This window comes from Eretmochelys imbricata, chromosome 9 (assembly GCF_965152235.1).
Source record: "Eretmochelys imbricata isolate rEreImb1 chromosome 9, rEreImb1.hap1, whole genome shotgun sequence".
Classification (NCBI taxonomy): Eukaryota; Metazoa; Chordata; order Testudines; family Cheloniidae; genus Eretmochelys; species Eretmochelys imbricata.
In genome coordinates, this window is record NC_135580.1 from 15,563,319 (window position 1) to 15,578,364 (window position 15,046).

General features: G+C 41.0%; 1 protein-coding gene across 1 annotated transcript in view; it reads right to left on the minus strand.

Moving 5' to 3' along the window:
* FNDC3B (fibronectin type III domain containing 3B) overlaps window positions 1-15,046 on the minus strand; it is a 282,481-nt gene that overhangs the window by 99,654 nt on the left and 167,781 nt on the right. Inside the window, exons 9-10 of the mRNA XM_077826513.1 lie at window positions 7,672-7,810; window positions 6,435-6,488 (exon numbers count right to left, since the gene is read on the minus strand). Of these exons, the coding sequence (XP_077682639.1) occupies window positions 6,435-6,488; window positions 7,672-7,810 (193 nt within the window). The remainder of the gene's footprint in view (window positions 1-6,434; window positions 6,489-7,671; window positions 7,811-15,046) is intronic.

The following is a 15,046-nucleotide window of genomic DNA, read 5'->3' on the forward strand; positions in this document are numbered from 1 at the left end:
TTTTGAGATTTATGAAAGCTTTAATGCTGGCATAATTTTGGAGAACAACGGACAAGCTGGCACTGGCTGCTGTCCAGGAGTCTTACAATACTCCCAGAACCCCACCTCTTATCCTTCAAATATTTAGCTTCCAAGTTTTAATCTTATAAAGTTTCATAAATTGCTTTCCACACACCTCATCGTTTCCTCAAACACATCGCTTCAGAGGGAGGAAAGACACGCCCTGTGACCCGTTCACTACTCCTTCTTTCTCCAGTCCTAAATTCCAAGATGCCCAATTCCACTCCTGATCTTTCCAATAGCAAATATCTGCTGCAGTGAGAATCAAGGCCTGCTCCATGAAACTGGAACAACACAGCTCCACCAGTCTGGTAGAAGTTGCAAATTAATTATAATAGAGAGTAACTGCAACCAGCTGAGTGGATTCCAGAAGGAAATTAAAGTTTTTGTCCCTCTATATTGGAAAGGACCTTTTAAAAAATAAAAAAGCAGGAATGCCTTTGTATGTTCTATTATTAATCTCAGCCCAGTCATCATTTACCTTAGGTTTAGTGCAGGGGTGGGCAAAGTTTTTGGCCCGAGGGCCACATCTGGGTATGGAAATTGTATGGCAGGCCATCAATGCTCACGAAATTGGGGTTGGGGTGCGGGAGGGGATGAGGGCTTTGGCTGGGGGTCGGGCTCCGGGGTGGGGCCAGAAATGAGGAGTTCAGGGTGTGGGAGGGGACTCCAGGCTGGGGTGGTTGGGTGAGGGCTCCAGCTGGGGGTGAGGGCCCTGGGGTGGGGCTGGGGATGAGGGGTTTGGGGTGTAGGAGGGTGCTCCGGGCTGGGACCGAGGGGTTTGGAGGGCGGGAGGGGGATCAGGGCTGGGGTAGGGGGTTGGAGTTCCGGGGGAGGGGGTTGGGGGGGGAGGCTCACGGGTGCAGGCTCTGTGCAGCGTTTACCTCAAGCAGCTCCAGGAAGCAGTGGCATGTCCCCCCTCTGGCTCCTATGTGGAGGCACGGCCAGGTGGCTCTGGTGCGTGCTTCTCCATTGGCAGGCACCTCCCCTGCAGCTCCCATTGGCCGTGGTTCCTGGTCAATAGGAGCTGCGGGGGAGGTCAGCTTGCGGACCAGAGCCCCCTGGCTGCCCCTACACGTAGGAGCCAGAGAGGGGTCATGCTGCTGCTTCCAGGAGCCACGTGGAGCACCCCCAACCCTGTTCCCCGGCTGGCGTGCCAGACCAGGCCAAGCCCCAGACCCTGCTCCCCAGCGGGAGCTCGACGGCAGGATTAAAACGGCTGGTGGGCCGTAGTTTGCCCACCCCGGTTTAGTCAGTGTCTGTTCAAAAGGGGGATAAGGGAAAATCTGAGCCACAAAGAGCAGTTTTCACGAATGGCTCGTTCACTGCCATGCTTATTATTGCTGACCTCATATCACAGGGTGCTCATCTGAATTCCAAAAGAGTTGAAAAGAGGGCCCGGTTCTGATCCTTTCAAAGGCAAGGGGTGTTTTTCTATTAAGCAGGATTGGGTATATAGCAGTAAGCATTAAGTTGGAGCAGTACTTAGTAAGATGCACAGATTTTATTGTTAAAGACCAGGCACTATTAAACCTTCAGCTATTTTAGGAAAACCATTTTTTACTAGTCAGACTCTGACACCTTTACAGGTCTAGGAGCTCATATGAAAAAGAAAAGAAAGGTGCCACTCTAATCTTTGTCATTCTTTACCATTTTCAAATTCTACTAAACAAACAAGCAAACCAACAAACATTAAAGCCAGCCTAATCCAAATAGGAAAACAACAACAACCCCCACCCCCCCAAATTCCTAGTATGGATTGCAGTGGGGAATGTGTTGATGTTCTTAGTCTTCAGTTTCTTCTTGCCATATTTGTAGCAGACCCTGCAGCTTAGGAAAACCCTTCAAATCCCTCATTTAGGGAAAAGAAGAAGAAACCAGGATAAAACTGGCATATAGAAATATTGAGGAAAGTAATAACGCTCCTGCTATGTGAATAGGATGGGACACCCCTTGACTTCACTATCTGAGAGCATAACTCAGTAAGTCTCACCACCTTTCTAGCAAGAAAGCAGTATCTGCAATTCCGTTAAAGTAGCAAATGACAATTTATTTGTGCTGTGATCTAAAACTAGTGATCCCAAAGGGTTAGTGAGGATTTTGGAAATCCCCACAAGAAGATGCAGGAAACCAGATAATAAAAACCACACCCCGCTAGGTCAATTCAAGTCTCTTCATCTAATAAAACCTGTACCCCTTGAGAAGAAACAGTTTTAGAAGAGAATATTAACCCTATACCTCTTACACAGGCTCTCAGGTACCACCATCATGTGCGTGGTACAGATAAAAACTGTCCAGAATCCAAGCTGGATCCTGTCCCAAATCACCCACTTATGTGAAGCATTAGGCTGCATGACTGGGCCTTCTGGATAGTAACTGCCACATTTATTCTCTGTCCTACTGAGAAAATAAAATGATAACACACAGTACATGTAATGATCTGCTCTTTTTGGAAGACAAGAAAATCTGACAGAATGTTCTTTGGATAACTACTTGAGTCACTTCTGGAGAGCCTTGGGAATGTGGTATGTACACCCCACACAAGGGCAGTTCTCTAGTCCTGCAGAATGCATTGTTCGTGTGCTATGTCCTGATGAAGTGCTAATGACCAGCTGTAATCTTTAAATAAGCACAATCCTGGAAGTTTCAGTGACCGTGGCCATCAATGGATTTAAAGTGCAGTCCTCTTGCTGCATTTTAGGGTACTGCCTAGTCCCTTGACTGGCAAGTGGCATATCCCTTCTGCAGTTTATTTTTAAATTTGAAAATGGTGCTATCTGCATTTCTGGAAGCATTTTAAATGCTCACAATCTAACCAAAGACAGCTTGTAAAACAATAAGATATTGCTTCAGACAGAGTTTAACAATAGACACACCCCAAGGTTTGAAACATACCACAGAGTGATAGCACCTGTTACTGGTTGCTGTTATGAAGTGTTAATAAGCTGCTAAAAAACCCATCCCTAGTGTGAACAGATTGCATGCTTTGTTCAGAGGTGGTTCTGTGGCAGTCCCATTCTTTTTCCAGGGGGAATGTGCCAGTTTGCATGATTTTTGGCTCGGTGCCTTCCCTTGATCAGTTTTATTGCTCTCTGGTTTTCACATTGCCAATTTTGTTTCTGTAGCGTGAGGTTTTATTCTTCCAGGAGTAGGTCTGATACTCTGTATTGCACTTCCCATGTTCAGAGGGTTTTTCACGGGGAACTCTCACGCCATCCCTCATTATGAAGGGGTGTAATTTTTTGAAGGCAGATTACCATTCTCAGGGTGGGTTTCTAATTGTATTTATTTGATAGATTTCTCATTCTCCGTTCATGCAACGTTTCTTCTGCTTTACAGACACAATTTAATTTCCTTCTCATCACTGATTTTCCTGTGTTTATATTTTATTCTGTGTCCTGTAGCTAATGAATGTTGCTCTAGCTGAGACCTGGCTAAGCCTTTGCTGTTGCCTGGCAAATGTTCTCCTCTTCCCCTATGTATTTGTGTCTTGATTTCACTGAGATACAGTACAGCATTGTAACAGAAAGTCTGTGCTTTCTCTTACATGCATTTGACATAACTATGTGAGAGGGTATAGAATACTGAATGTGCGCTCTGCTATGTACTTGGATGCCATAACTTGTGTAGTGAAATATGTATGTAAGTATACAGAAACATCAGAACTGCTGAAATGTCAAACGAAGGAGTCAATATCTTGCCTTCCGGAATACATTTCTTTCAGATGGAAAAACAAGATCCTGCAGAGACAACTATCCTCTTGCACATCACCTTCTGTACTCTGGACCATAATCTACTTTCAGGTCACACATCAATTCAGCAGTCCATTTCTGTCTGCTAATATTATTTTTTCTGTCAATACACTTCAATCTATGCATTAGTTTTCTGACAACTAGGGTACTGCAACAGCCATCTTGTTTACTCCCCACTTCCAGTAGTTCTATATTTTAATCCACTCAGAGTCATGTCAAACCATTATGAGGCATGCCAAATTAATTTATTGTGTGCATTATTCTCTCATGTTCACTGGCTGAGGATCCACTCATGGATCCAACTTCAATGTTATTACTAGGGAAGAAATGTAATCTAGTAAACTAGACCAAAGGTCTGGGAGCCAGGACTCAGCTGAAACACTGTGTTGATTGGAGCAAGTTACTTGAGACTCTCTGTACCTTAACTTACACTTCTGCAGAAGATTAGTAGTATTACACCCTTTTAAAAGATAAAAATGCTATGTAAATGCAAAGTATTCTTCTTCTTCTTTGTCAAAACCCTTTCTATGTTATTATTTAAGATCTCTGTAACAGCAAGAATGTTTTTATTGACTTCTATGGGCTCTGGATCAGGCTCTACGGCACATGATGCAATTTACACCCTAACCAGGTATTCACATTCTATTAATGGTATGCTATCGGTTTCTGCTCTCTTTCATTCTCTTTTTGCATGTTTTAGAAATATCCCATATTTCGGCACCTCACCCTGGTTTGGTGATAGTCTCCCATGGAAATGAAGAGGAGTTCTGCATGAGAAAGGTTGGCACTATTTGGATCCGGTTGCAGAAGGTGTGATGTCTTGCAGGACTTATGCCTCTGATTATCCTGGCCTAGATCTTTTTGGTTCTCCTGACTTGTTTTCTGCTTTATTCTCATTTTCACTTTCTGCTCTGCCTTCCCTGGATTATGGTGCATGAATGTGTGTCTGATGCTGAACAAGTAATATATGAGAATAATCAATAGAAGGATTTTTTCCCCCCACTGAACTCTTCTCCAGCTTGCATTTTATTTTATATTTTATTTTATTTTTAATGGTTGCTAACCTTTCCTTCCATTGTGCACTGTGGGCAGTGAGCCATTCTGCAGCTATTGTTTAATTTATTTAGTTCAGTGGGTTTCTCTTCATTCAGGGCACACTTGCTGTGATATTGCATAGAATGAATGTTTGTATAGTGTGTGCTTCCAGATGTTAGACATAGTATAATAATCTGGGAATATGTCAGTAGCCAGCAATTGAAGACTGCTCACAAAATAATATCCTTATATAAGGCAGGTAGATGTTTTTCACACAGCATAACTAAACAACTCCTTCCAGACCTCCCACTCCTGCTTTTGGCACCTCATTTCATGCTGGCTCCAAGCCTGGAAGCCCCTCTGTGATCCCACTATGATTCTGTCCTCACATCTGTAAAGTCTCCTTTCAATACACGCTTATTCCATGAAGATTATATTCCCTAGACCTCCCCTTGGAAAAGTGGTGCCAAAATAGTACTGGCATAATGGAAGAAAACAAGAGGCATGCTCAACAATTCTGCTCCATCAGCTGCTTTTTTCACTGCCCCCCCACGGATATATTGTCTACTTAAAATATAAGCTCTTTGGGACACAGACCTCATCTTCTTTTTATAGTCTCTGTAAAGCAACCAACAGTGTGGCCACTATATAAATGATAACAGGTTTCAGAGTAACAGCCTTGTTAGTCTGTATTCGCAAAAAGAAAAGGAGGACTTGTGGCACCTTAGAGACTAACCAATTTATTTGAGCATAAGCTTTCGTGAGCTACAGCTCACTTCATCGGATGCATACTGTGGAAAATACAGAAGATGTTTGTTTTTATACACACAAATCATGAAAAAATGGGTGTTTATCACTACAAAAGGTTTTCTCTCCCCCCACCCCACTCTCCTGCTGGTAATAGCTTATTGTAAGGAGAGTGATCACTTTACATAAGCTATTACCAGCAGGAGAGTGGGGTGGGGGGAGAGAAAACCTTTTGTAGTGATAAACACCCATTTTTTCATGATTTGTGTGTATAAAAACAAACATCTTCTGTATTTTCCACAGTATGCATCCGATGAAGTGAGCTGTAGCCACAAAAGCTTATGCTCAAATAAATTGGTTAGTCTCTAAGGTGCCACAAGTCCTCCTTTTCTTTATATAAATGATACTATTAATTTGAAGTCAATAGGAATTTTCTATGAGAAAGGACTGCAGGATCAGATCCTAAGCTCTTTGGGGCAGGGATTGTATTTTTGTTGTGTGTCTGACCCCTAGCAGAGTGGGGTCCTGGTCCGTGACTGGGGCTCCTAGACACTACTGCATTATAAATAAATTAATTAATAAACTCATTGCACCAAACACCTGATCAGGAAATAAATGAACGTATAAGGTGCAAAATCAAAATGCTACACACAAGAACACGTACGGAAAATCAACTTCCCCATCTTTCCTTTCGTTTGAATGCCATCAGGAGTTCATTTTCCTATGGTTTGCTTCTCCAGTGTTTGATTCTTTTTCTTTACACAACACATCCATCAAATCAGAATGTTATTTAATAAGTAATTTCATTTTTTGATGTTTCTGTAACTAGTTACCACTCACCTCATCCCACTCTAGCAGGTAGCTGGTGATTTTTGAACCGTTGTCAATGGGTGCCTATAAACAAAACAAACAAACAAAACATGAGATCTTGGAAAGACGTTTACAAAAACATTTCCTTCCCCCAGCCAAATGGCTATGTTTTAAAATGAAACCAGAGATCTTGTTTTGCACACAGCTTGGCAAACATTTTAGTGGATAGTAACAGGATTAAAGTAATTAAGTACATTTTAAAAAGTAAGTCATTTTAGTGTTTGTGAAAGGTACTACATTAAGAGATCACAAATATGATGTCTTTAAAAAACCAAAACCCAAACCTACAGCATGGGCAGCAGCAATGCAAGCTGTCATATTATCTGGCCATTATGCCTCACCTGGAGGGACCAGATCTCGGGATTTGAGGGCTGTCCAGATGCCACGTTCTATTTAATCATTGAGAATGCCAACAGAGTGCTCTGTAGTGCCAACTGTCTACCAGGAAGTAAACTGAAATTGGCAAAATTATGGGTAGGCTTGGAAAGATTAGATTTTTATTGGTAAATGTTGGCAAACGCCGATTTCACTCTACACACAAACTGACAAAAATATTTCCATGGATAATAATCAAAATATACAGATCAGCAAAGTAAGAAAAACGCTGCTTGAGAACTTATTAGTCATTCAGGATATTTACTTTGTCTATTTTGACCTGATGTTGACAATTTGTATTTAACAATTATATAGTTTTAACTTTTTGAATCTCAACATGTATTGTCATAAAATAATTATTGTCTGGTAGTCCTCCCCCGCAATTTTCCTTCAACTGTGAACAGTTAAATCAATAAAAATAAAAAATGCTTAAAAATAAACACTGATAATGTCCATCAAAATTAAAATAAATAAATAAATAAATAAACAAATAAATAAAATTTAATTCTGCCAACCCTAATTATAGATCATCAAACAGACATCATATGGTAACAAAATACCATCACTAGACAACAAAGTTTGGATTTAGAACTGGCAAAAGGTTTCAAATCTTATTTCCAAACCTCTAATACATGCATTTCCCCAATATATGCAATTTTTGAATATTATTTTAGGATATCTCAAACAATGCAATGAAATATTTTAAAACACATAATTCCCCCAGTGGAAATCAACAGAATCACAGCACTAAATAATTTAAAATGGTTATGTGATTATAGGTAACTGTATTTCACTTTGTTTTTCTAGGTTTCATACACGTTATGTCACTTACCTTCCATTGTAAGGTTAGAGAACTTTTGGTCCTGTGTGAGGATTTGGGTGGAAAAGGACATTCTGGAGCACAGCTGTGAGTGGTGAAGCTAATTGGTTCTGAACAGGATCCCTTTACTGAATTGTACACTGCATATACCCTGAAAATGAACACGTATGAATTTATGAATTTGCTGACAATTAAAAAAGGAGCTTTGCATTTTCTCAACCACAGTATTTCACTAGCGAAGAATTCATACTGCCAAACTGCCATGATTTTTCACATCCCAGCTCTCCCTTGTATATTTTATTCAGTATGAGTGTTCGAAATAATTCACAGCAGAAGGTATGTATTATAGTGCTAGTCTAACTACTTCCACAAACTAATCATTTCCTTCCATTGGTGGAAGTTTCCGCCACCATTTTTCTTGACTACTGCAAATATTTGGCCCACTATGCTAGAATCTTCTTGAGGATATAGCAAGAGATGGCTCAGAAACATGGGGTGAACTTTATTAACCCATTTGCTGCTGAACTGGCATTCAACTCTCATTCAGCAATGTTAATTTAAGTGCAGTATCCATAAGAATGTGCAGTTTGCCTCTTATAGCTGGCTGTCAGTAGAGTTTGTAGATCCTGGACTAATATGCACAGATCTTGGGTTCAAGATTTGCTGTGTTTTGTGTACTTGGGAGGAGGAAATTTATACAGTGGTCAAATACATTTCCTTCAAACAAGCTACAGCTGAACATCAGCTTACCTTCAGTACCTGGAAAGATAATAGAACAAATAATCAAGCAACCAATTTGCAAACACCTAGAAGATAATAAGGTGATAAAAGTAACACCCAACATGGATTTGTTAAGAACAAATTGTGTCAAACCAACCTAATAGCTTTCTTTGACAGAGTAATAAGCCGTGTGGATGGGGAGGAAGCGGTAGATGTGGTAAATCTTGACTTTAGTAAGGCTTTTGATACTGTCTCGCATGACCTTCTCATAAACAAACTAGGGAAATAGAGCCAAGATGGTGCTACTATAAGGTGAGTGCATAACTGGTTGGAAAACCATTCACGGAGAGAAGTTATCAGTGGTTCTCAGTCAAGCTGGAAGGGCATAACGAATGGGGTCCTGCAGGGATCAGTTCTGGGTCCAGTTCTGGTCAATCTTCATCAATGATTTAGATAATGGCATAAAGAGTACACTTATAAAGTTTGTGGACGATCCCAGGCTGGGAGGGGTTGCAAGTGCTTTGGAGGATAGGATTAAAATTCAAAATGATCTGAACAAACTGGAGAAAAGGCCTGACGTAAATAGGATGAAACTGAATAAGGACAAATGGAAAGTACTCCACTTAGGAACCAACAATCAGTTGCACACATACAAAATGGTAAATGACTGCCTAGGAAGGAGTGCTGCACAAAAGGATCTGGGGGTTATAATGGATCACAAACGAAATATGAGTCAACAGTGTAATACTGTGGCAAAAAAAGCAAACATCATTCTGGGATGTATTAGCAGGAGTGTTGTAAGCAAGACACAAGAAGTAATTTTTCCACTCTACTTCATGATAAGGCCCTTTGCTGGGGCACTGTGTCCAGTTGTGGATGCCACATTTCAGGAAAGATACCAATCTTTCAAAGAGATTCCTGAGGAGAGTAACAGAAATGATTAAAGGTCTAGAAAACATGACCTATGAGGACCTATGAAAAGATCAGGTTTGTTTAGTCTGGAGAAAAGAAGACTGATGGGGGACATGATAATAGATTTCAAGTACATAAAAAGTTGTTAAAAGGAAGAGAGTGAAAAATTGTTCTTTTTAACCTCTGAGGATAGGGCAAGAAGCCTGGCCTTAAATTGCAGCAAGGGAAGGTTGGATTGGACATTAGGAAAAACTTCCTGTCAGGATAGTTAAGCACTGGAACAAATTGCCTAGGGAGGTTATGAAATCTCCATTATTGGAGATTTTTAAGAACATGTTAGTTCTGCCTTGAGCGCAAAGGAGTGGACTAGATGACCTATTGAGGCCCCTTCTAGTCCTACACTTCTATGACCATTAGTCCAGACATTCCTCTAACCACAGTTGGCATCGCTTCCTCTTCAACGCCAACCCAGAGGATGCCCCTCACTCCCAACTTGTCTTTCTCTTCTTCAGGTAGAAAAAAGTGAACTGTGTGCTAGAAACTCTCCCATTTCTCCTGGACCTTCAAGGGAGTCACAGGTGCCTGCTCACTTTATTTTTTGCCTTTGTGGATCCACCAGGCAGGATCACTGCCCACCGCAATCCCAAGAGTCTTCTAAAAGTACCAGAGTGTAACCTGACCCTCCATAAAAGTGAGGCTAGATAACTTTTTCTCTCTTATTGTAGGTGTCTAGGAGTCCTCTGAAGGCTCCCTTGCTATTTTACTAGACTTAGTTTAGCATTACTTTCCTTACAGGTTTAGTGCTGAGCTTGAGGGGCTTCCTAGTTTCTGTAGACAGTGTGTATATGTGTGTGCCCACAGACAGGATTGGTGCATACCTCAATAAAACTAGGATCTACTTAGAACTCCAGAAAGAGAAGATGGGGCACTCCTAGCTTACATTTCCCAAAGTCCCAGGAGACTGTCACCAGGCCTCAGCTGAAGATAGTCACTAGAGTTTGCTGGATCGATACATGAGGTGGGATAGTCCTTTGGAAGCATGTAGTTATTGAAACCAAAAACCTCCCAGCCAACCTGAAGGGGCTGGTTCTTAGACAATCCCTTGTGGACTGAAATGAAGGGCTATTTTGTGGAACCAAATGCTATAGGTTTGCATAGCTGCCCCAGTACTCAACAGGTTGAAGACCTGCCAAAATTTTTATTTAAACTTAACAGTTTTATTTTCCCATGTAGATCTTCTGTACAGCAGAGCAAATTAGTCAGTTGCACAGCTTTCTGCTCAGAAACCGTTCAAACTGCGTCCAGACAGTGACTTCTGGGTTGCCTTTAGCCACTGTGTATTTGAATGTGGAGTTTAAAAATGGGCAATTACCAAATTTGTTTTGGGTAGATAAGAGTAATTTAACCTTTGTGGGGCAACAAACGAGCAACTTGCACTCATGAGAAATGCTTTGTAGAATTGCCTCTGGGATCTTCCAATGAGCAACTAGGAGTCAGAACAAATTTAATTAATTAACAGAGTTCCCACCGGTGGCTTGATTCGTTGCGTCTTTGTCTCCTGTGCATCACTGCAACCAAGAGTCAAACCAACATCAACATCAGCTGTAGGCAGCAATTCGAACTAGGTGACTCCAAAGGGAGCCTCTTTTTAGCCAAGACAGCAAGAGCTGCATTGTGGCTTCTCCCAGTTAGAAGTTGTTCTTTGCCTATTGACACTCGGGGCACATCTTCACTCACTCAAACTGCTATAACAGCACAGCTACAGCACTGTAGCACTTCAGTGTAGATGCTATCCATGGCGACAGGAGGGCTTCTCTTATAGGGAAGAGAGGCAGAAGCTAGGTCAACGTGTTGGATCATATTAAAGAAGTTCTGTATTAAAATCACAAATCAGTTTGATTCCCCATAGTTTAAATTCCAGAGTATTACTAATTAAGAGGTCTCTTGGTTTTTGGTCTCTTGTTTTCCCTGTTTCTCTCCCTCTCTGTGTGAAACTTGCAAGCTGCTAACTGTGTTAGTACATCCTAAGACACAGTCTGTGCTCAAAGCAATACTTTGTAACAACAGCTACTCACACAGAGATTCCCCACCCTTTTGTTGTATTTATTTCGCTTTGTTAACAATTGTGATTAAAATAGAGATAGAGCATGTATGTGGATGGATGCTTGGTGTGGATAATAAATGAATGATCAGGGAGGTGCCAGCCTAAGAATCCAGTGTCCATTGGCTGAAGAAGGTGTCAACTGGAAACAACCAGAGGACCCCCCCCCGCGAGGGCAGACTGGAATCCACCCAACAGCCTCAACGATGGGAGAACCGAAGAACAACACGGAGCCATCAGGAATGTGTCATCTGCTGATTGATCCAGCAACAGCACGATGAAGCAATTCCCATAGACTGGCATAGGAATAAATTCCTATAAAAATGGACTCTAGAAACTGAGAACTTTGGGGTCTGATTCTGCAAATCAACTTCCAGGAGCGTCAGATGTGAATCTGACAAGGCCCTGCTCCCTCCTCGTGGCCAGTGGCTTGGCACGAGCGACTCTAAGGTTGGTAACTATGATAACAACCTTGCAGAACCTGTGTGTGTGTGTGTGTGTGTGTGTGAATAAATATGAAATTGAATGGAATGTTATACCTATAACTAACTGCTTATTATGATTCTTTCTGTATTCACAATAAATGTGGCATTTTGCCTTATTTCCTTTAATAAGATCCTGCTGGTTTTTATTTTATTGGTATAAGAAATGGAAGAATTCTTCTGTCGACCTAGACCTGTCTATACCAGAGGTTAGGTAGGGATAGCTACATCTCTCAGGGATGTGGATTTTTCACGGTACTGACAGATGTAGCTATGCTGATGTAAATTCCCAGTGTAGACTAGACCTTACTCCTTAGTGATTTCATGCCTGAGTGGCTACTGACTCCGTAGTGTCTCATGTTAGATTTGCAAGATTAGAGAAAGTCATGAAGAAAACCCATCTGAACCCTTACATTAGTGTTAGGGAAGTGGTTCTAAATTCCAAGTCACCTGTGTTTCTGGAGTTGTAAGGTAGAATGCACCTTAAAAAAAGACACAAGTGCCTTCAATAATTCCAGACTTCCCTATCACCGGTAAGTACTATATGATGGACACATGGAATCTCATCAAAAGATGAGGGGGGTTGTATTTGAAATGGTTGCAATAAAATATATTTCTTGAAGAAAAGTAAGATGTAGGTTCATAGTGAAGCTATGTAAGAGCCTGAAGGTTTTTTGTGCCTAATACATCAGAAAAATTTTTCAAGAACAATGTGGGAAAACGTAAAGCCTTAGAAATTTGGCCAAGGTCACTGAGACCTAGGATAATCTCCATATTAAGTGCTGGTCATGCAAGTTTATTTATGGACTTTACACATTTACTAGGGCTGGCCCCAAAACAAGAATTCTGTTTTGTAAACAATTTTAAGGTTTTTACATTTGTTCTCATCAGAATGAAAAGGAGACACTTTCAAATTTCTGATGAAAAAAAAGAGTGAGACTCCACATCAGAATAGCCAATATCCCCGGGGTGGGGTGGGAGGGAAACCGTTAGGGCATTCACCTGGCATGTGGGAGACCCAGGTACAAGTGCCTGATTCAGAGCAGAACCCCACATCTCCGGTGAGTACCCTTACCACTAGGCTATTGGCTATTCTGGTGTCAATCCATCTCCCTCTCCACACCTCCAACTCCACCCCCACCCCTCTCACCTCAGATCTGACAAATTCACTACACCAAACACATGCCTTCCAGGATATTTATCAAGAAAGAGTAAGTATGTCAGGTATCTACAGAAAGTGCACAACTTGTCAAGATTCATAATCATTGAGAGATGTAAGTATGGGTAATATTTGAGGAACGATGGAATTATATTGAAAGTACGCTTTATGGACTTGGAGTAAAAGTTAGTCACCAGGGAGACATTATGTCTTGGTGATGGCCCTTTCAAGCATGGCAAAACATCAAAGACAACTGCAAGTAATCGAAATCACCTGGAGGTAAAAAAAAGGAACTTTACAATAAACACAGGTTTGCTCTGTCTGTGAATAAAGACAAGAAACTGATATATGAGGAGGGGGAGAGAAACCCTCTGCATCCTTTCACTGAGGAGACATCTTGGAGAGCAGGGATGTTCTCATGAAAAACTGGATCCCAAGTTACTTTATTAGATAGGAAAAGTAACTATTAATAAAGTGTAGACACAGGTTCGCATTTTATGTTTTTTTTTTTATTGTAACCATTTGTTTCCACCATCTTGTTTCCAGTTAACACCCCATTCTATCTTAAATAAACCTCCTTTGGTTTCATTACAAGTGCTGTGTGTATTACAGGAGCGAAAGTTTAAAGTAAAGCTGGTAAGATGGGGTACTCTGCTCCTTTGGGAGCAAGGATCTGAGATTTCTGTGAGTAGCCAGTGCCAGGGACTGGATATCACAAGGGAATGCTTCAAAGGGACTTGAGAACTTGTTAACTTGCAAGGCGAAGACAGGGCTGACACACAGTCACCATGGGCAAAGACTCCCTCCCGCTAGAGACACGGTAACGAAGGCTATGGCTACACTGGCACTTTACAGTGCTGCAACGTTCTCCCTTAGGGGTGTGAAAAGCACCCCCCTGAGCGCAGCAAGTTACAGCGCTGTAAAGCGCCCGTGTAAACGGTACCTAAGCTTTGAGTGTAGCCATGCCCAAAGTGACTCACAGTCCTGGGTACCCTGAGAACTATCACAATTATCCGCTAATTACTATGGCTGGGACGCTTGTTCGGGACCCAAAAGCACGCTTGTTCCATAGATTTGGAAGGAGTTATTTACCCTCTTGCTCTTCCACTTGAAAAATAATTATAAGATATTCCTGAAACTCAGTCATGTATTTGTTTTTAAAAAGTTCTAACACCAGCAGATTGACACATGTTTGATATTTTAAATTCAGAAGCAATCTTCTGTTTATTAGGTTAAACCATTACACAGAGTAGCAGCACCGATGGGAAAAAGTGTGCCAGACTTTGCCTTTGTCTAGAAAACAGAAGGAAACAATAGGCAGAAGGAGTGAAAGGAAATTTTGTTCAGGATATTGAACATAAATGAACAGGATGTGAATTTGAGGTTTGGGTTCATAAGTAAAGTCTTAAAGAAAGCCATAAAAATATGGATAATAAAACTTGGTGTCAAAATATCAGTGTGTAAAACTGAAACACGTGTTAACAATGAAAAATAACAATAAAAAAGCAACCAACATGTAGCTCTATAATTTAAGGAGAAACACGACCTAGAAGTGAATGCCTTCTGTTGGGTGTTAATTTGTCAGTTTTAAAGAGGCATATAAACATGCAGTAAAACCTTTTAAAGTATCAAGTCAGCTTTATAAAAGCTGCAGATTAATTCTGACATTATCCTTATAGTTTGAATACTGATAACTGATCATGTATGAAGAGCATATCCTTCCATCAATCTGCATATAGAATCTTCCATTACAGACAATCCTAGTTCTGCAAAACAGCTGATCTGGGAATATGAATAAACAGCTTCAACAGAGTTTGCATTTGTCATGGGGTCTCAGCTTAAATTCTTAAATTCAATTTCAGTGCAATTTTGTGCATCAATATTTTTGTGCTCATAATTTCCTCATACTCACACAGAACTTTAGCACAAACTTTTCTTTTTCACCGCCAAGTTTTGCATAGCTAATATCTGCAATATTAGAATGTACTTTTCAAAATATGAGTCTGAGTGTAA